General features: G+C 40.3%; 1 protein-coding gene across 3 annotated transcripts in view; it reads right to left on the bottom strand.

The window, feature by feature from the left end:
• Positions 1-14,261, bottom strand: part of ATP6V1H (ATPase H+ transporting V1 subunit H) — a 46,793-nt gene extending 32,532 nt beyond the window's left edge. Inside the window, exons 1-4 of one of the 3 annotated variants that reach the window (XM_086740808.1) lie at positions 14,196-14,261; positions 12,542-12,668; positions 4,815-4,917; positions 3,247-3,336 (exon numbers count right to left, since the gene is read on the bottom strand). In XM_086740808.1, the coding sequence (XP_086596934.1) occupies positions 3,247-3,336; positions 4,815-4,917; positions 12,542-12,645 (297 nt within the window). In that variant the 5' untranslated portion in view covers positions 12,646-12,668; positions 14,196-14,261. The other 2 variants (XM_086740807.1, XM_086740809.1) reach the window with 2 other exon arrangements.
• Positions 14,262-23,226: the final 8,965 nt, after the last annotated feature.

Consider the following 23,226-nt stretch of genomic DNA (forward strand, 5'->3'; position numbering starts at 1 on the left):
CAAAACCCCTCTCAAAATTTGTTGTTCAAGCAAAAAAAAAAAGGTAAGATCTCAGGAACACAGTGCCTTGGTGGAGAGCCTCTGCTCTGTGAGGACTAGTTTGATGAAAAATGGCAGTACGATAAAATTAATCACTGTCAGCATCTACACTTGTGCTACATACTTTCTAGCTAAAGAGATCAAAAAATAACTACATAAATGAGTTCAGTTTACTACATAACTAAGGACCAGACAGACAGGTCTGGAAGCAGAAAAGCTGAAATAACTTCAGCATGCTGTCAATCAGAAGACTAGTCTGGTTTGCTGTTAAAGTGCAGAGTAAAGACAGGAGGGAAGGAGTGGAGAACTGCCTACGGCCCTGAAATGCATTGTGCTGCATCTTCCTAGACAGCTACTGACTACACCAATAAAAAAAAAATCCTGAAGCTGTCACATCAGTAGTTGAATAATTTAGCATCTGTCATTTCTGAAGAAGCATAATGAAGCATACTGGGGTGGTACTGCTACCTGCAGCAACTACGGTGCACGTTCTTAAAGATTTCATAAGTAACAGATTGTGCCGTGTGACGAGGTCACTAATCCAGACAAATTGTTCCAAGTATTTATCATATGAATAGAATAAGAAATGTTTCCTCAGGGACTCCAGGATGCTAACACTTTCCACCTTCAGAAGCAAGCAGAATGGTGATATTCTCATAAGGCAATTGCCACATTAATTTCAATTCTGCCAACCTCCAAAATAAATCTTTCTTAGAATAATGATTAAATTCATAAGCAAAAGTGCTGGAACAATCCTAGACACCCAGGTAGGCTTTTGGTGTGCTCAAAACACAGTTGATAGGATTTTTACAACCTCACAATAAAAGCACAGAAAGATATTAGAACAACAGACAGTCATTATCTACACAGACAAAAGCTGGATACTGTTACCTATGATAGTTTCTAGAAGATTCAGCTATCAAAAGTAGCTTTCAAATATTATTTGTTCGTCTCATGAAAGTGCAGTGAACATCCTTGCTCAAAACAATTTTACTGAAAGAGTCAGTGGCACCATGACAAGCCATGTCCTTGAACAATTTCTCACTTAAAATCTTTGCACGTACTCAATTAAGACTATTAGGGCAAAGACAGGAGACTTCATATCTACTATTGTGGATTCTTCTGTCCATGTGATCTGCAGAGACCCTCCACTAAACTCACAGTCACAAAGTCAACAGCCAACGTGCCGCCTCCTGACAAGAATCTTACACCTTGAAAATGTGCAACCAAGGGTCCATAAGGCATCACTGACAGCAAGTTCTACAATCTGAACGTGACCAAAAGAAAACAGAAGTCCTGTTTCAGCCTTGCCTAGTGGAGACACAAAAGGTTAGGAAGCCCTGCAGTGATGCCGTGCAGATGCCCGCAAGCAAGCCCTCTATGCCAGCAGCAAGATATCCCTGAATAACGAAATCACATAGAGCACTGCAAAAGCCAGTACAGCCTTTCAGACACTGAAGCAGAATTTCTAAAGTGAAAAAGACACTCAATTTAAAACAAAAGCAAATATATACTGTGCACTAACATCTCTGTTCTCCTGTGTCACTATAAAGCCTACACAATTTAAAGTCATTATGTTTAACATTAAGAATTCCACACATGCCAGTTCCGTGGCAGGGTAAAGCCCTAAATACAGAAATGTCAGTGCACAACCATAAAGTCAAGAAAACATGTTCATGTAGACACATACGATAGAACCAGTATAGCACGTAAGAGATTACTCAAAACTGCTTTCTGTGACAAACAAGAACTAATGCAATTGTTCAAGAGTGGGACAGTGAAAGCCTTTACCTGTGGGATATTAACACCACAGCACAGGAGATGACGTCAGCTATCGCATATTGTAGCTATAGGCTATGTGCTAATGTCAAAGCACACAAGGAACACAAGACCTACTAACACTTACAAAAAGTTCCAAAGAAGGGCAAGTGAAATGATTACTTCTGTGGCCACCAGTGTGTCTCACACAGAAAACGAGACCCATTCCTTAGAAAAGTAGCCATAATAAACAGAGTTCTCCACACTAAGACAAAGTTTGTCATCAAATGCGTAAAACAAAACAAGGTACTCTCAACTCAGTGTCCTAATCAAAGAATGACACTGAGGCTCCCTTTTGTCTTCTCTGCTTCTTGATGTTTGTGTCACACTTGAGAAAAAGTAAATCTAAAGAAAAGAGGAAGAGGGTTAGAGTGACAAAGCTGCAGATGAGCGTGAATAAACTGCCGGCACCACCACTAGCTATTATTCTAGCAGTCAGCGCACTCACTCAGGGCTCTAAGGTACAGACAGGCACCTGAAAGAACACCAGAATCCCCATGTTGTACATACTGTGGAGAGGTTCACAGTTCTCAACTTGCCTGTTGACAATACTGAATACTCAGAGCTGGTATTAGAACTCACATGGTTCACCTCCTAGGGCAATATCCTAAATCATTAAGTTATCACTAGATACATTTCACTGTAACCTTGAAACATAACATAAAAAAGCTGAACAAAAGCTGTCAAACAGCCAGATATCCTATGTGAATACCAGAAGATAACCTCACACAACTCAGCCCATCTTTTTACACCATCCCTCCAACCACTTTCTCTTACCAGAGAGCAAAGAAATGCAAAAGCAGGATTGTCTGACTGAGTCCCAGTCAGCACAGGAGTCCTGACACCAGATTTAATAGCCTATGCTTATAAGCCAGTGTATCCTGAGCTACAAAGAGCTATATATTTCATTGAATCAGAAGGTCCTGTTTTAAAATTAAACCATGCAGAATTTCAGAACATGTCCTAAACAATATAATTTATGTTGGAAACCTGAAGCTGCAGAAACTACACCTTCTTGCTGAGGGTGGCCAAATTAACACCTTCACAGGAAAAGTTTCAACAACTTCAAGTTAGAAGTCATATCCTATCTACACAACAGGAAAGGGCTGAGGTCACAAATCATCCCTTAACATCGAAATTTTGCATCAAACATGGTTAGGAGCCAACAGACAAGCATACAGGTATGTTTTATGTCCAGAATATGAACATATATATACACAAGACTAAGTTACCCATACAATTTTAGGTCCGACAGTTAATTTCTGAAAACAAGATCTGAAAATTTAAAAGAATATATTTAATACAGTATGACAGACACCTGAAAAGACCTGATTTAGGCTAAGGAAACATTCAAGCATGCATTTAAAATAAGACAGGTTATTGACCTACTTGCAGCATATCATCAACCATAGTCAGAATGTACTGAACCGTCTGTTCCTTGGAGATATGAGTCATCAAGTTTATAAATGTTTTAGCACACTAGAAAAATAAGACACGAGAATTAATATTAGCAATTGTCTTCATTCCTTTTGATAATATAAACCAGGACCTCATTAATTCACAGTTAAGTCTTACATAAGCATTGAGCATCCTAACATCTTATTCAATTGCAAGAAGAGATGAATACATTTGACATTATATTACAAAGAAAATTTTCTGTCACATTGATCGTTCTCCTTTACAAATTGTTTTACGGCTTTCAAAACTGTTTTATGGCTTTCAAATGAAATAACAAGTACTTGTTAGTGAAAGTAGCTTTGCTGAAAGACTGATTAAAAAAAAAAATCTCCATCAGCGTCCTTTTTTATGGTAGTGAGGAGAAGAACCAAGTAAATAGACAAAACATCAACAAACTCAGACGTGGTATAAGAAAGTTTTAGCAACTTGAATGGGAGGGAGGGAAGACAGGTCACTCTCACCTTTTCACTTCCTATACTCTGTAGACAAATCTTTGTTCATATTTGAGCTGTTTTCTGCCTCCTGAACAACTCAACTCCACAATTTCAGCAAGAGATAAAATAGGCTGAAACAGTCACAATACTACTTTTTACACTTCCTCCTTCCCCTTCACCACATTCAGCTAAAACTGAAAGAAAAATGGAACTCAGAACTACTACACTGTAACTATGTAGAGGCATATAATGGTCTACATTTATGCTTTTGTCACTAAGCAAATTATGGTCCATTACATAACAGATATACAGTACAATTCAGGAAAAAAAAAAAAGAAGAAAAAAAAAAAACAAGACCACAGAACAGCCTAAAATTGAAGCAGAAAAAAGGGCTGGAAAGTTTTGTGCCTTGAGTCCATCTTCTACTCTTCAGCTTTCCCCCTGCCTCCCCAATCCTTTTGATGTCTGACATTGTCCCATAGAACCTCAGGCTTCAAGGCTGAGATTCTGCTGCTTCAAATATCATTACAGTGTCTTTGGGCATCCTGCCTGGACTCCATAAGCCAAACAGCATGGGTCACCTACCAATCTTACATCAGCTCTGTCCAATGCAGATGTCTCACATCTTACTATGCCCAAAATGACATCAGTCACCAATGTTTAACTGAATCCACCTCAGCAGTCAGTGGACTCTATTGCTGGAACTACATTATAATTGCTCAGCTAGCTAAGTGGAAACCTCACCGGCAGTGGCTCTCATCAATAAACTATAAGGAAGAAAGCTCAAAAAAGTCACTCAAGTACAAGTGTGCATGATTAAGTAACCTAGGATGAAGAAAAACTTGAGTTAGCTTGCCCCAGAAAAGAGTCAAAGTCAGATGACACTTAATAATTATTTAATAGGTTTTTAAAAGAATGTCCATTCTATATCTAGGGGAAAAAAATCATAATAGTAAGTTTCATATTTCTTTCAGAATATCTTAACTGTATACAGCCAACAATAAAATAGAGTTGGTACAAAAATTTCTTTCCATCCTCCTCCCCAAAAGATTAAAAGAAAGTTACTTGATTGCCTTCTGTTTGCAACAACTCCTGTTTTTCTTCTGGACCTCTCTTCTGTTCAAATTTTTGAATAAATTCACAGTCTTCACCTGAAATCATCTGTCCTCTGAAAAGCAAAATATGAAACCATAAGTAATATGAATGAGAAGTTATTTCAAACTGTACATGGCAAGGCTTTGGCAGCAGGGGCCTGCAGGGGCAGCTTCTATGAGAAGACACGAGAAGCAGCCTCCATGTGAGACAGAATCAGTTCCAGGTGGCTCCAGGACAGACCTGCCACTGGGCAAAGCTAAGCCTCTGTGATATTTAAGGAGTAAAAACTACTGCACAACAGCAGCCAGGAGAGGAGTGTGAAGATGTGAGAGAAACAACTGTGCAGACACCGAGGTCAGTGAAGAAGGAAGGTGAGGAGGTGCTCCAGGCACCCTGCAGCCCGTGGTAAAGACCATGGTAAAGCCAGTTGTCCCTCTGCAGCCCATGGAGGCCCCCATGCCAGAGCAGGTAGACATGCCCTAAAGGAAACTGAAGTCCATGAAAAGTGTACACTAGAGTGGGCTCCTGGCAGAAGCTTTAGCCCTGTGAAGAGAAGCCCAGGCAGGAGCAGATTTTCTTGCAGGACCTGTGACTCCATGGGGGACCTATGCTGGAGCAGTCCGTTCCTGAAGGACTGTATCCTATGGAAAGGACTCATGCTGGAACAGCTTCTGAAGGACCATATCACGTGGGTGGGACCCCAGGCTGGAGCAAGGGAAGAGTGTGAGAAGGAAGAAGCAGCAGAGACAAAGTGTTATGAACTGACTGCAACCTCCAGTCCCCATCCCCCTACACTGCTTGGGGCAAGGAAGTGGAGAAGTCAGGAGTAAAGTTGAGCATGGGAAGAAGGGAGAGGTGGGGAGAAGGTGCTTTTTAGATTTGTTCCCATTTCTCATTATCCTACTCTGTTCAATTGGCAGCAAACTAATATAATTTCTCCAAGTAGAGTCTGTTTTGTGACGGCAATTGGTGAGTGATCTTCCTGTCCTTATCTTGACCCAAGAGCTTTTTGTCATGTTTTTTTTCCATCCTCCTAATAGAGGGAGAGTAATAGAGCAGCCTGGTGGGCATCTGACGGCCAGCCAAGGTCAATCTACCACACAAACCTTATTTTCTTCAACTTCAGATATCAACAGCATTGCTTTACCGATCCCATATCCCTCAGTACAACACAAAGAGCTCCTTTGCGCAAAAGATCTCATGTACAAAGAATTTAAGACTAATGACAGAATAATCTCTCTAAAGCCTTCCCTATGCATTGCTTCAGCTAAACAGCATTCTGTAAATAATTCTTAAACTTCCAGAGGTTAAATGCAACAGTCAGTGGAAATAGTTCTAAGAACTGAAATACACACAGCTAGCATATTATGCCAAAATTATAATATATAACATGAATAATAGTCTAATGCAACCCGAAAAAAAAGTGCTTAAAACTAAAATGAATTGTTATTTTAAGTTTGCCATAAGCACTGAAGAGAATTTTACAAAGCACAGAGAACTTAGTTCCTAATGTATTTTAGCTTTCACTAATTATGACATTTTAGCTTTTCCTGGTAGCACACAGCTCATCCAAACACATGGCAAGGGGGGCTGATAGAGTAAACTGCTGTGGACACCTATATGCTAACAGATCTCTACTTGATCTTCTTTTCAACTTGAATATTCAAGGGGTTACTGTAATCATCAGTGCTATTGCAGAAAGCTGTTCACTCAGCTTAAAAGCTAGCAGAATATTGGTGGCTTTTTGTTATAACACAAAACTTACCATCACATCAAATAACAAACTTGTTAAAATAGTACAGTCAGGTACTCTTCAGGTAAGAAAACTGATTTTTAATCAAGTAGTCTTGAAAATATCCAAGACTTCAATAGGTGTCTAGCTTTACTAGTTAATACCAGGACTGCTTCAGGAAAGAAGAAAATTGTGCACATAATCATCAATACAAAAGTCACAGGGGATGAAAGTATTAGACATTGCTCTGTCTCAGTTATTTCCAAGACTCATCTCCTCTTACATTTCCACTGAGTCAAACGCCTCTTCCACTTTGCAAAGCTATGTAGCACAGATTATTTTAATCCATCTTTTCCACGTACCAGGTCAGTTTCCAGATGTTCCACAACTAGAAGTTCTATTAAAATCCTTGTAAACTTACAGGAAATGTTAGCTTTTTTTAAAAAAATTGGCTCACCTGGATTCTTGAAACACCAAAACATAAATAAGACCTACAATGTGTTCTTATCTTTCCTCTTACTTAAACTGTATGTTTTGAGGATGGCCTCATCACAGAGCCGTCTTTTACCTATTTACTTTTCGAGCCAAGAACACCAGTAGTCCAGTACCACATGCACTATTCCCGTGTTCTAGCTGCTTTATAAGAAATACCCTCATGTGCACCAAGGAAAGGCACTTAAGACTTAGTAGATGGAAGATTCATAAAGCTGGTGGTAGTCCTTGACTAGTTTCTACTAAAACTTAACTAATTATAGGTGAAAATGCAATTAGTCCATGATGACCATGCTGCTACCACATACCTTTTAGATTTACTCATGTTCTTTCTTACCTATCAAAGATGGATTTGAGTAGCTGTTGAAAGATCAGGACAATTCATCTGCCACAAATACTGGACTTAGCGACACATAACTAGAAGCCTCTCATGTTTCAGTCAATGCTGGCCAAGCCAGGGACTCCTGGATGATACTGATGTAACGTAACCAAATGAGCTGCTTGTTTATAAGAATATTGCCACTTAGGAAGCACCTCAAAGGCAACATAAGGTAAACCCTTAATTTTCAGCTTTAATGCCTGAAAAAGCCTCAGCCTAGAAAGAGAGATGCTTCTCTACAGCCAGGCTATTAGAAGAGGTCTGCCAACTGCCAAGGAAAAAAGCTTTCAAGCTTTCAATTTCATCCTACTTTAGACCACCGGGGGAAGAAAAAAAAAAAAAAAAAAAAAAACGGGAGTGGGGATTGATGACGCCTTGAAAGGAAAAGACCTTACGGTTTACTCTTTATTGCTTTCTAAGTGCCATTCAAAAAAAGACACTCTCCAACCTATACAAAACAGTAAAAGAGATTTGATAGCTTTGTTCACAAGTTTTTAATATTTTATTATGGATCTCATATCTGATTAATAGCTTTAGTAATTTCAAATGCATCTATTTCCATTCCTCTCATTTTGAAATTGAAATAATTGATTATGTGGTAAACCTTAGTATAAAAAAGCCATGAAAAAATGCAGAGCAGCCTCAGACAGCTGGTACCAGCTACCACGATGCTATTGCCACATTCTCCTCATCCTCTCTTCAAAGAGACAGGTATTTCCCAGCACCTTTAAGCAAACAATGCAAGCAACCAAAGCTTCCCTCCATCCATCTTCCTAACAGCCATTTAGCTTCTTATTTTGCAGGATATGTCTACACAGTCTTTTGCCAACAGATAAAAGCCAATTTGACTGAGCTTCAGCTGTCTGCGTATATGAGACTAGACTTCTTGGTCTCTCAAGATGATTCAGAAACTTGTGATTCCTTCTTTTTATTACACATTTCATCCAGCAGTTCTTGTTCCGTTTTTGCTCCTCCTTGCTCTATTCTGGAGGTTAGGGGTTTTTTTTGTTTGGATTTTAATTTGGTGGGGGAGTGGTTGGTTTGTTTTGTTTTGGTTTTTTTTATACTGAAAAAACTGACATCTGCAGCAAATAGGAAACTCATATGAAGCCATCATGTCAAGGCATAAATTATTTTATCCAGGTATCTACAGTACTTCGCATGTACGTAGAAAAACATTCATTTTATCCAATTAATCAACAAAATTAAAACAGTAGAATAGGCCAAAAGTACTCTACAAGACTGGACCAAATTAAAAAAAAAATTAAAAATCCCAAAATACCAAAAAAACCACACACACTACAAGTTCAGAAAGTTCTATTTTTCTAAGATAAGACTAACTTTTAAAGCCCAAGACATTTAACCCACTTTAGAAGGTCCCTCCACCCCTAAGAAAATAAAATAGATATTTTAACATCAGATTTCACAAACATATATGTAAAGTACTTGAAGACACATGGGAAGCTAAGTACAAATTAGCCACAGGTATCTCACCTGATTAAATATTTTCAAATGCTGTATACCTAGAAAACCTACAGTGCAGTATGATGCAAGTTAAACTCTGAAACAAGTTCACTTTTCCACAGATCTCTTTTACTACCCTTAGAAAGTAAAACCAAACCTGCTTCAAGCAAACTAGCACACCCTCCAAAGGCATTCTGACACCCTGAGGCAAGTGCTGAAAATGATCACACAGTACACAACAGTGAGGCACCATATTTTCAACTAGCAGAGGGCATCAGCGCCTCTAAACTGCTACAAGTCTCAAGACAGGAGGGCAGGAAAGCCTGCACAGAACTAATGGCTTCAACTACATTTTGTTTACAGAAAGTAGGTAAACCTACACATCACCTTCCACTGTTACAAGTTTTGCTACTGTCATCTCCCTCAGACACAAACTCTAGCTGGAATTCAACACAAAGAAAGTGTAAATTTTAGCATTAAAAAAAAACCCAAAAACAACTTTTTCCACAGACTAATTTTGAAGTCAGCAGTGAATACAGTGGCAAACCAGTAATGTACAGTTGTCATATCTAAATATTTCACTTTTGTGCCAACAGTATACACAGAAAACATCCAAAGTCAGCAGTTGTGTGTTAGAGTAGTTTGACATTTAGTTTACAGTTATAACCTTCAAAGATGGCATAAACAATATGCCAGTTAATCATTAGCTTAAACTGACTGTACAAGAGAAGCCAGGCTACTGGAGTCTAACCAACTATTAGGAAGCCATTTTACTTTTGCACTGAAGAACAGAAATAGAAAAGAACTTCAGAATGCCTTCCTGTGTGACCCAGACTCCAATGCTGCTGCAAATGATGCAATCTTTAAAGCATCTTTATACACATATGACTGTCAGAGTCAGATTTTTTAGGAAAAAAAAAAAAAAAAAAGCACACCACCTTCATCACAATTTCTTGTGAAGTTCTATGACTCCAACTAGATAAATACTACCTATAGTTTAAGGAACATAAATTATGCCTGAGATGATGTGTTAACTTAGGGAAAATAAACATAAAAATCTTTCCTTTAATGTAAAAACATCTGAAGACTCCATATATTTACATGCAAGCTTACCACACTAAACGCACAGACTACCAGAGGAGGAGCTCAAAAGAAAGCAAGAGAAATATCCTTCAAAATCACCAGCACCCCATCTTCCTTCTACTCTACAGACTGGAACAAACCACTCTGACTTGCCTCTAACAGGTGCATCAGAAGCAAGCAGTTTCCACTCATTTATTAGTGTGCTTCGCTCCAGAGAAGAGTCAATACAGCTGCACTAACTTGACTTTTCAACAATTCCCTTAAAACACCAGCCTCAAAGACACTGTCACGTCCAAATCTGCCTCTTGTAAAAAGGACATGTCCAAAACCAGCTCTGATTTTATTTTCTCTTTAGAAGCACCAATAGATCTGCTGTTTTCCAATAACTAATGATAAGCAAACTCCTCGGTCAAGGAACTAGAGTTATCTTCACAATGCTCCACAATCCCTCTGGCACCACTTAAGTTCATCCTTGAAGCTACCTTAGCCAGACAGCCAGGCTGTTATCAGTACATACAAGACACAAAGATTACATTTATTTCAGAGCAATAAGAAACAGGACACATTGTCATTGACATACAGAGAGCACCAAGCATTGAACAGTCTCACAACAGGATCACAAACACCAGCCAGATGTACAGTAGCCTCCAAAACCTGGTTAACCCATCAAAGAGCGAAAATAGCCATTATATTCTTCTTTCATAGTTTCTAGAACAAAACAAAGTCAAATTCTACATCTAGAATCTGCAAAAGAATAATCAACCCTGCCTCCTGGTCAAAATAAGTTACACAGAAGTTTGCTGACAGATAAACAAAAAAAAACTCCTGCATCCTTATTCAGTACCAGTGAGAGAGAACCCCAAGAACAAAGGAAAATTATAAGTGGTAGACCCATAAAGCACAGTCAAGCAGTTAATACTAATACATATTCAAAATGCAACTCCTTGCCAAACAGAACCATCTCCTACACTAACAAAAGCAACAGCTGAAACTCGCCAGCCATATCATCTGCATCACTAGAGAAGCAGTGAAAAAGACTCTCTCATATTCACTTAAACTGACAGTGAACAACTGTACTCCCACTTTCATCCTGAATAACTCAAACTAGCCGTTTACTTCCCACTAGGACAGCACAGGAACAGCTCCACAGGCTTCCTCAGGATATGCTTCCTATCAGATGGATAACAGCGCACAAAGTAATAGCAAAAGCCACCCAGACGGTTTGAAAAGTGCTTGGTAGCTGCCACCGTCAAGTTACCACACCAACCTTCTTCCGCCTGCAGAGCCACTGTAACGCCACACTATAAGCTGAACCAGGAACCGACCTATCTGAAAAACAGTCTAGAAAAAGGAAGTTTTCTTAGCAGACCGGTTCCTTAATCCAGATATATCATGCAGATATACAATGACAAAAAGAAAAAAATAACACAATTGAATGAGTAGAATAAGCAAGACACAGCACAGGGCAAAGCAAGTAGTTATCAATAAGCTTCTACTGGGTTAGCATTTCTCAGCTTGCGTGTGTACAATGTTATTTTGTTATATAGCATATATTTATGTATGTATCTCAGCAATCTGATAAAAACTATTTATTGTGAAGTGGTGTAATACTGATAATCACAAAACATCATCAGGATGGTTTGTACCTCTAGAATCATCAAGATTTCTGCCACTTCAGTTAAAAAACAACAAACACTGAAGTACTTTGCCATTATACATGGACCCTCAAGAGATAATAATAATTTACACTTCGACAATTTTCAAAGGTACCTGTCATGAGGAATGCAAGGCTGCAAGAATCTTGCATTGCACTTCAGAGTACAGAGGACTAGTAAAAGTCTGTTTCTTCTCACTGCTCCCCACCTCACGCACAAATCTATTTTCCTCAGCTTGTGTCTATACGCTCTTTGGAAAACATCTCTCTCGCTATCCCTAGTGCCATTATATAAGTTTCAAAGTAAACTCTAAGCTTATCTGAAATGGCAGCACAGCTCTCCTCAGACTAAGTATTTGTTTCAGCCTACTCCTCAATCTACTTGCTTGAACTGCTCTCCAGCACTACTCTTCCTTTAGTTAAGGTACAGCATATTTTCCCAGACTACCAGTCCAGTGTTGCTGGTACAATCTGTATTCACACAGAACGCACTTCAGCAGTAGAGACAGCATACCTACATATAAGACAACTCTTACTGTAAACTTTTCTTCCTTCAATACTCATCCAATAAGACTAAAACTGAAAATGGTGCTTGAATGATGAGGAAAAAAATTGACAGTTTTACCACACATTTGTGCAAGTTTATGTTATTTGCTATTACAGCGTTTACTTCATAAAACAGAGTTCTCTTTCTGGTAATAAGTCATAAGAAAATTTTCCCCAATCACTTCCACTTAATGTAGACTTTTTCCAACTACTTCTAGGAGACCACGTCAGAATGTTCCTTGCTGTAATCTAATGTTCCAATGTAACCCAAAATCTCAAGAAGTCTAACACTTAAAAGAGAAGGGGGGAAAAGAAAAAAGAAAAAAATTGCAGAAAGTTTTACTTACTGGAGATACGACTGCCAGTTTACTTTGTTTGCCCGAACTTCAGCAGCTTTGGCAGCAATGATGTTTGTTGGGACAGCAGCATCTACAGCCCCTCGGATATCCATCTTAATTGATAATTACAATGTACCTAGAAATGCAAGTCAGATTTGAGACCTCTCAGTAAAGTATTAAAAAGCAGAGTATCTGTCCAATATTTTAAAGAAATAAAAAGGAAAATTCATTTTCAGGTGTTCCATTCCCTAGAACTGTACTCAGTACTTTCTGAGAAACCAAAGTTTTATAAAGCATCTAAAATGTGACTTCCCTGAAACAAACAAAAATAAGTTATACCTACACAATAAACTGTAAGCAATCATAAGTTTGCTAAAATAAAAGATATATACCATTACTAAATAACTCCTAGTTTTGTAAATTTTTAAACAATCAAATGAAGTTACTTGAAGAAAAACTACTCTTCTGCAATTTCCAAGAAGTCTTACAGATAACAGAAGCTGTCTTCCTTCCAAATCAGGGTTAAAATTCAGTGCATATCCTCCCCACCTCCACACATTAGGACTGATTTAGTTCAGATATTTGTCTAAGAGTATTTAGACATCAGAAGCAAACAAACTACAACTTCAAGGAAAAAAAAAACAGTTATATAAATCAAAACCCATGAAACATAGACTAACAAGAAAATTCATATCATCACTGTACAGAAAGTAAATTGAAAAATAAATACAAACAGAAGCTCTTCATCAGGACATATTGTATTACCATAGACATTGACCTTCATCCTTCTTTCTCTTTCCTTTGTGGATTAATCTCCACCTGACTTTGATGCCAAAACAAGAAGTGTGTTTGCACAGGCCTGAGACCCAGCTGGGGCAGGAATTCCTTACAACCTAAACTGCATCAAGCCTCTCCACGCAGCCTATTTCTGGACTTTTCTGGCTCCTTTTACAGAAGTAAAAGCAAACTGGCACATTCTAACCCATTCCTAACAAGCATGCCTCACTGATATGCCTGAATTACAACACCATTCTAACAAAAGCAAACAAAAAAAGGAACTACCCTGAACAAATGGAGCTGCAGAACTGTCCTTCCTCTGAAACTACTCCTGTGAGCAGACACCCACAAAGACGACACCCTTTACTACGTCCTTCAGCCACCACTAAACGCCTCCTAGCTCTTTTAAATACTCCTCGAGCCGCAGAGGAGGGCAGGGTCGGTATCAGCGGTTTCAGGAGTATCCACGTCATAGAGACAAACCGAAAAAACCGAGAGGGGCCTGGGACAGAGGGGAGGAAGGCGCTTGGCCCCGTCCTGCCACTCCCCGCACGGGCTCACAGACACGGCCGCCCCCCGCGGGGCCCGGGGGCGCCCAAACCCCCGGGGAAGGATTCGCGCCGCCCGCGAGCCCCCCACAGCCCCCGTGATGGGCCGTGCGGCGGCTCCCTCCCACCCCGGGACATCCGAGCCACCCGCCCCTGTGACGGGCAGGGCCCGGGGCAGCTCCCACTCACCCCACGGGCACGCCGGCGGGTAAGAGCTGCGGGAGGGAGAAGGCTGCAGCCGCCCCTCAACAGGCCCGGGGACCCCACGCACCCAAAAACCCGCTCCGCCGCCCTCCGCAGCGGCCCCACAGCCACCGCCGTCATGTGACGCCGCTCACCTGATTCCCACGACGGCGGCCTCCGAGGGACAATTCGCAGCGAGCGCGCCCGGCCGCCGCCGCAGCGTGCCGGGGCTCGCGCACGTCCCCACCCGACGGCAGTTAGAGCGGGCGACCGGTCCGGCCGGGGCTGGGGCGGCTCTGCCCTCGTCTAGGCCTGTGGTGTTGGTTACTGGCCGATTGTATGCATGGCTGTAGATATTTAATTGTATATACATCTCCAGAATACCTATTTAAATATATACACACACCTATATGATTTTATATCGGGATCTAACCCTGTCCTGAGCAGGCCGATGGGAGCACGCAGCCTGGGGGTGCCCACCCGTGCTGTCTGCTGACAAGAAAGGGCTCAGCGTTTCCGCAGAGAGAGAAGAGAGGCTGGCTGGGCAGTGCTGAGAGGCTCCCCTCGGTGCTGCCCCTCAGGCCCAGCTCCTCGGAGCCCCCCCCGGGGAGGCCTCTGCGGTTTTCCCCAGGGCAAGGGGCCAACAAGCTGGGGAGGAAGTCCCGGGAGGGAAAAGGGCCAGGGAAATGGCGAGCAATGGCTCTGCCGCTGAAATGCCTCCTTAAGATGTGCCGCTTTTTTTGCAGTGCCCGGCATTTTCTTGCTTTCTGCTTCTCCTGCTATAGTGGTGCAAGCTTACTCTATCCTACAGCTCGAAAGCCGGCAGGTGTTCCTAGGCCTCAGCTTCTGGTAGAGAGATCCGACTTATTTGCGGCCTTCCAGTACCTAAAGAGGTCTTATAAAAAAGATAGGGAGAAGTTCTTTAGCAGGGCCTGTTGCAACAGGATGAGGGGAAATGGTTTTAAACTAGAAGATAATAGGTTTAGATTAGACATAAGGAAGAAATTTTTTCCAATTAGGGTGGTAGAACACTGGCACAGGTTGCCCAGGGAGTGGTGGATGCCCCCCTGGAAACATTCAAGGCCAGCTTGGATGGGGCTCTGAGCAACCTGATCTGGTTGGAGATGTCCCTGCTCCTTGCAGGGGGGTTGGACTAGATGACCTTTAAAGGTCCCTTCCAGCCCAAACCTTTGTGTGATTCTATGACTGCCTGTGCTGCCCTATGTTTGGCTGGGTCTCATAGCCTGCTGTGTCACACCTCTCTTTCGCCTCGTGAGCTGCACCAGGTTGTGTGCTGGGGGTATGCTGTTTTGTTGTTCCCAAGCCATATGTCTGGGAGATAACATCCTGCACACCTTCTTCCTTTTTTAAAAAAAAATGGCCTGTATATGTTGGGCTTTGTCTCTATAAGCGAAAGGAGCAGGAAACTTCAGACTGAAAGCCCAGGCTTAAATTTCCATGTTTCCGATAAAAAAGTTCTGTCTTTGGCTGCTGAGTCAAGTTTTCCAGTCATACCGTGATGAAGTGCGTGGACATTCCACTCCTACTCAGAAATGATCCTGAACAGTAATTCTGCTAGCATATAAGGAGGAAAGGCAGAGAAAATAGAAATGGGTCAGATAGTTTTTCATGTGAGCAGATCAAGACAGCCAATGTAGTGCTAGCCTAGAGATGTCTACAGTTAATGTCTCGTGTTGCTAGGGTCTCTGTATTTTCCATTTAGAGGATACACTATTCTTTAAATTATACTTGGCCAGCACCTCTATTAGGGCTTTTTGACTCAGGAAGGGTCTTCGTTACTGCACCACTGATTAATTTTAATTCCACTATAAGATGTTTTCCTTTAAAATTTATCTTTCTTCATATCACAGTAAAACTGTCGATTTCTTGATAACATGCCCACTGAGCTTAAATTCCAGGCACAGTCCAAGCAACAGCGTTTGCATTTCTTTATGCTTTAGCAGAAGAAAGCTTTCTAAGCCATGTGCACACTCAGTGTTATCCAGTCTGCAATAAACACATCCATTAATGTGATTCTGGAGGTTACCCAGCGAATGGGGCTTTGAAGTTTAGTCTAACAAGTTTGTGTTCTTGTAAGTTGCTTGCACAACTCCTGATCTCTAGCATAGAAATGTTCACACAATCTTGACTAGAAATTTGTTACTTTCAAAGCTTATTTGAATCTGATTTTTATTTCAGGGCCGAGAGACAGAATTAGGCCTTCCTTTAACCAGTTCCTTTTTTATGAGTGTTTGTAACTTCCGTCCCGTGACATTCTACATTTTCTGCTTCTGCTCTGCCTTTTTATGGCATGTCTCAACACTCTTCTTTTGAGTTCTTGCATCAGGCACCTAGAATAAATACATTCACCTTTTCCATAGTCATTTCAAATCACATTACCAATGATGATACATATGACTCTACCCATTTTATAAAGAAACCAAAGCACAAAGGACTTACAACATAATCTGAACAAGGATTGAGGCTTCTAAAATGAGACTTGCAGAAGGAAGGCATCAAAGCCTGTACAGTGGTCCTACAAGCTGCCATTCGGCCTTTAGCTAACCTGGAGGCACGTCAGGCTTTCCTTTCTTGAAACTTCCTCTGTTGTCCGCAATTATACTTCTGCCCAAACCCCAAAATGTCCCAGCACTGAAAACACTGGTGACTCAGTACCATCTCTTACCTAAGCCAGGTATGGTATTCTTCAACATTCACCTTTCAAGGCTCAGTTCAATAGCTGTTCTCAGAGTTTAGTTAACCCGTAAAACTGGGCCAGCACCTCTGAAAGTGCAGTTCCAGCTGCCAGTTTTAAGACACAAATAGTATCGCTCCATGTCATGTGCCTGTCCCTACGTCGAGCAAGGTAACGGCCCAAATACTTGCCTAGGCGTGCAAAGCCATTTCTTCCGCTGAGGGTCACCTATTTCCGGGAAGTCACCCAAAACACTGGATTGTAGTCAACTTTGCACAGCGTGTTTCCCCTACCCCTTCAGCATATTTCTGGCTGAACCTGAGCAGCAGTACGTGAGTACTCTGGCTGAACCCGAGTACACAGGATTGTGATTCCCTCACTTCTAGCCCCTACTCAGTATTTTTCGGTACTTTATAATATGCAATGTTCATTTGAGAAAAATAAATCCATGGTTTCAATTTGGTGCCCAATGTGGTCTCTTATTTGCAGCATGCATTAGGTCATCAGTGGTCCTTTTTTTCACAGCAGACTTTTTGTGCCTAATTGCACCACCTGCAAGAGTCTAGCACCATCCATTCAGTCTGGCTAAAAGAAGACAGCTTGCTATTTGCAGTTGAAAATTCGATACTACGGCAACATGGTCATTTTTCTATAGAAAAGAACTTTGAAAAGCTGTGATTTGGCATGTTGACCTCATCATAAATGGCAGACTCTGGCTTTATTATTCATTTCACGGGTGTTTGAGGGGCTACAGTAAAAAATATTTTCCTGTGACTTTTCTGTAACCTTGGAGTGAGACATAATGGCTGAAAGTATGCATCTACTGAATTAGCAGAAAGATAAATGCAAAGAGAGGAGAAATAATTGTAATAGTAATTAATTACATTAATTTTTTTGAAGGCAGTTCCAGGGGGCACTTAAGGAACTCCCAAACAGTAAACATTACATCTATGCCGGTCAAGTTAATAGTCTCTAGCAGAGGAATCAAATTAGTGAACACAAGGTACTATATTAGAAAATGCAAACAATGTATTGTTCCTGAATACACCCGTATAATAATATACTTAATTTATATATTTTTAACAACATGTAGGGGAATAAATGCAAAACATTTAACAAAAAGTCACCACAGCTGTGTAAGGGACAGTTGTGTCTCACACCTCTGCTAGACTTCTTTGTGCATGTGGGCAAAGTTGGTGCGAGTAGACTCCATCCACTTGGATTTCCAAATAGCATTCAGTGAGATGCATTGCAGGTGCTCTTAAAAAAATAAACTCTCCTGGGTTAAAAGGAAAGGTCTGTGCATTGATTCATAACTCTTGAACAGTATGTATACAACAGAGGGTAGGAAGAAATGATCAGCTTTCACAGTGCAGAAGGGTCTTCAACAGAGTGCAAAAAGCAGCTGTCTGGAGTCTATGCTGTTCAGTGCACTCAAATACATTTGAGAAAGGAGGTAAATAGTGAAGTGAAAGCTTTGCTGGCGGTAGTGCTGTTCCTTTGACAAGCACACGGTTAAACTGTGAACACCTTACCAGAGGATGGAGGATGTGCTACAGATTTACATGTACTCTTATCCCCATCTGCCAAATGCTTGGGCACATCTGAAAATTTTGGCTCAGTGTGAGTCACATGAGGCCCTCTCTGTGCTAAGGAACTTCGTTCCCTGCACTGCAGGGGTAGGCTCTGAGAAACAAAAACATGACATAGTCATGGAACCTGTCTCCTGTGTGCCTGTCATCACTATGACAGCAAGAGGCAGTCCTCAGCAAGCAGTACAAACCCATCATATGCCATCAACTTGAGAGAGCACCTCGTAGTGCCTTATTCATGCTGGGTGATTCTCTGAACTGGATCTTGCTAAGGGTTATGACTGGAGAAGTGCTGTGCTCCAATTTTTATAGCATTTTTTGGTTAAGCATTTTTGGTTAAGCATCTGTCCTTTAGGATTCAGGTGCCACAAAACAATTCTCATTTATCTAATTTTGGTCACGTCAGTGTTTGTCTGTTAGCTCCTGGCAGCGCAGCTTCACTTGAAGTTGCTATATTTAGATTACTTTATTGATGTGTGAAACACAGAGAGAAAAATGAATTTCATGTCAGCATGCAGGAATAAAAGTCATCGGTTGCCTGGATCACAAAGAATAAAAATGTTGAATAGTTTAATACTAGAAAAATGAATGCAGATGAGTCATCCTCATAGTAAGACTACAGACAGTTGGATAATGAGAGTATTTTTCTGTTCTCCTTTCCTTCTTGTAATAAGAGCAATGTATCATTGTTTCTCATATATTCTACAAATTACCGAAGTATTTTCACACCTGCCATTTAACCTTTCAGCATTCTGTACATCACCTGGCTGTCTCCTGCATGTCCGTACAAGTTTTTAACACATATAGGAGAAACAACTTGGAAAGTTTATCCAAGCAAAACATACTTGAAATGTCAGCAAAAGTGAACATACTTCTCTAATTCACAAAATATTCTTTACAAATAAAAATCAAAACTGGCAAAATTTGTAAAGGAGGACATTTTCAAAATTGTACCTGTACACTAGAAAAAGTCAGATCAGATCTTCTGAATGCTCAAGCTTCTACTTTTCCAAGGCTTAAAACCCATCCTCCCAGGGCCAAGTACATTGCATGACGAGGGATGGATGTGAGCCATAGACATGGGCTTTTAGCATGACTTCTATCAGCATGAAGACCCCGTGGGTGAATTGCTAGAGTAGGGCATGTTTCTTCTGTCACAAAACTAAGTGCCAGATGCACTTAGTCAGCCAACTCTAAATTAAACCTGTTCTTTTTTTTTGCAAAAGGGTTTCTATAGCAGGAGAGAGGCAACAGCAGAGAAGAAGAAATAACTATGATTCAAGTCTGCTTGGAGGTTGCAAGAGAGAAACATGTAGAATCTGGCTGGTTTTGTAATGTGTGAACCTTGAAGCCTTTTTGAGCATCAGTGGCTAAGTCCATACAACACTAATGTAAAGTAGAAGGGTCTTTGTTTTCCAGGTAAACTGAGGCAGAGAAATATGAAGAAACTAGCTCAAGGTCAGACGAATGGGGAAAATCAAAGAACATGTTGTTGTAAATCTAAAATACTCCTTTCCCCAAAGCACTGCTCCACTGTATGGAAGAAGATAATAGTGCAAAAAAGAAATGAACCTACAATAATCTGTCTTTAATACTAGGTGAGAAGAAATATATCAGAATATGTCCATCTTTGTGTCTTTCAGCACCTTATCTCATATACAATGGCTTATCGCCTGAAAAGGAAGACTGCTGGTTGTCTCCCAGAAGATAGGATTTGCTCTTCTTTTCCACTGGTGGAAATTATGTGTGTTATCTCTAAATTTCAGAATAAAATAAATAGAGCTAACTATTTAAATACTTTAATATTTTGTAATTTATATGTTTATTTATTTATAACTTTACATACATATTTTGACTACAGGTAAGAAAAAGGCAGTCACTGACTTTCTTGTTCCTTTTGATGCATTTTTGCTAAAAAACATCACATCTGAGGTACTTCTTTGAACTTTTTAGTAATATGAAGCAAAAGAGCACAATGGCTTTTGAAAAATCTCATTGGACATCTAGGTATGTCTTTAGTAGCCTAAATTATCTGAAAAAAGTCTAGCATGATCTGATATTGCAAGGAAGTATAAACATTACTCGCATACTGGAGCAAGTCCCAGTGATTTCTGGTGACCAAGTGATACGCAACTAACTTCTTATCCAGGAGAGAAAATGCTGTGACATTTGTAACATTTGAACTTATTTTAAAATTCAAGTTTCTCCTTATTTTCATCTCATGGGTTTTCCATTTAACCCATCTCTTCCAGCAGATTTCATGTCTGCCTCACAGGCATCCGGGAAGACCTGTGGGAGATGGGAATGGGGGACATCAGATTTTTTTTCTCTCCCGTTTAAGGGTGGAGGATTGTCACAGAAGAGGCTTGCTTTCACAAACACAGAAGAAATGACTTTTCGATGTGAGGAGATACAGAGTGCTTCACTGGACATTTTTCCTGAGTAATTATAGCAAAATTGGCCCACTGTGAATAGGATTTTTACTGCTTCATCTGTCTTTGTTTTCTCCTCTTATTTTGTCTTCACTTCAGTGTCTGTGTCATTGTGGGAGATCATTATTCTGTGGACATCTTTTTCAACAAGTAAATCCTGCTTTCTGCAACCAATATAGAATTGTCTCCTTGGTCATAGATAGAACTTGTCTCATTTTTCTTTTAAATTAATCAGATCCTGGCATAAAGCATCTGCTAAAGCTAATGCACCACAATTTTGCAGATGTCATACCAGGCAATCTTCATGTTTGAAATTAAATTTTGCATGCTTAGTTAAGGAACCACACATGTTCTCAATAGGAAAGGTGTTTTCAAAAGAAAAATAAACTAACATTTTATTGGAATAAATACCTCTTCAGTTTTTTCCCCTGGTAGAATGGAATAATGCTATGCTGTCAGAAAATTGAAAGTCAAGTACTGTGCAGAAACAGGAACAGAAAGGCCAGAGCAAAACTATTTATAGCTGGGGTTAAAATTGTAGATTATATTATTTTAGGGAGTAGGGACAAGTGTTTCTCTCTGTCTCGTGAATACGCATTTCTGTATGGAAAGCTGGAGGGTCTTGGAGTCTCCAGCCCCTCTTTGCAGCCTACAGCATCTCTCCTCCTCTCACTGTCAAGCTCTGCTGCTTTGTGCCAACAGTTCTTGTCTGGACAAGGGGGCTGGTACCTGAATGTGTAGAAGGAGCACCCTTCTGTGGGAAATTGCTGCAGTACCAGGTGAAGTAAAGCCCACCTCTGGGTTAAAATAATAATTATTTAAAAATAGATGTTCTAACTTCATTGTCTCTCGTGGGAAAAAAAAAAAGGTAGATCAGAGTAGTAGATTATTGGAGGAAAAAGGAAATGCTGAGCTACCCAGTGCTGCGAACAGTAAGCCTGGCCAGAGGAGAGAGAAAAGGTTACCCAAACCTCAGCAGTAACTGCTAAAGTCAGACTTATTACCAGAACTTATGCAACAGCTTTCTTACTTGATGACTTCCAGTGCACTTCAACTCATCAAGCCAAATGCTGGGGAAAAAAAAAAAAAGGGTTCTCTCATTGTTCTTTATTTTTCTCCTCAGCACTTACTGGTTTTCTCTGAAAAAGACAGAGATGTGACCAAGGCACCTCTACTCACAAGAGGTGCCAAGGACGCAGATGGTGTTATCCCTAGCTTATATCTACAGTCATCAATGATCAAAACTTTTGACTCTTGGCAGAAAGAAATGTTGGTTTAGACATATTGTTCAACTTGGAAAAAGTTGTAAACTTTCAAAATAGAATATCCCATTAGACACTTAGAAAATGGAATCTGTCTTGGCTCCCCACTTATAGTAACTTCTCATTTGGAAGTTTCAACTAATTCTAATGAAATACTAATTTAAAATATAAAATTATTAAAACTGGAAGTATTTTGAAATGCCAAGTAAATTAAAAGATTTCTTCTTTTCAGTGAACACTAGCATATGTATAAGCTTGACTTTCTGCTGTCTCCAGGATAAGATTTTTTAATATACTCCTGAATGCTTTCCCACACAAGGAACACTATTACTTGCTTAGCTCTCACTACAACAGCATTGCTAATGTCCAGAAGTATAAATTATGTTTAAATAATTATTAGAATGAGAAGTTCATAACAATTTAATATTCCTCCTAATTTTTCTGTGTTTCTCCTACCTGTATTTTGAAAAGCACAAAAATTAAATAGTGAGTGAATGTTGACAAACAGAAGGCAAAAGCCTGGCAGCCCTCTGTAAAGCTAAGAGAAATAGTCTATTAATAATCTACCTGGAGCCTTAGTCTTTATATCTAGCTTGTCTTTATCCGCAGACGTGGGTGCTGCTCATGTGGTGTTTTCATCGGGGCTGGAAGGATTACCAGTAGACCATCTGTTCAGTCGGTGAGAAAAAAATGTGATTGACAGATGCCACCGACCTAAGACAGACATCTCCATTTGGTGCTGCCTGCAGAGTATAACTACATGCTGAGTTGCTTCTTCCTTCAAGTTGTAAATTAAATACCTTCACTCTGAGGTGGTAAAATGTGTTTCATGATTGTTCCAGCCTGTTTCTCTGACATGTGCTCAACCACTATGCACCTGTCTTCCTCCTTTTCAACTTACTAAAACCTACAAAGTCGTAAATCTAATCTCCAAGCTGGCACGACACTGAGGGGATGAGACACCGCAGATATCTGAGGGCAGATAATCCTGTTTGTCTCCACAACTGTGGAGGCTGCAGGAAGAACTGGCAAGCTGCAAGAGGCCCTGGCATCTGCCCATCAGTGTAAGGGCAAGCCATCTCTATGTTGTTGTCATTCAGCCCAATGTCTGGGATTTGGTTTTGTTTCATCGTTAAATAAAAGCGGTGCTTTTTCAAAAAAGGTCACTGTAAAATTGGATTAAGGAACAGCCTTTTTATTTCTCA

Source organism: Chlamydotis macqueenii, chromosome 2 (genome assembly GCF_036417535.1).
Source record: "Chlamydotis macqueenii isolate bChlMac1 chromosome 2, bChlMac1.mat, whole genome shotgun sequence".
Taxonomy (NCBI): domain Eukaryota; kingdom Metazoa; phylum Chordata; class Aves; order Otidiformes; family Otididae; genus Chlamydotis; species Chlamydotis macqueenii.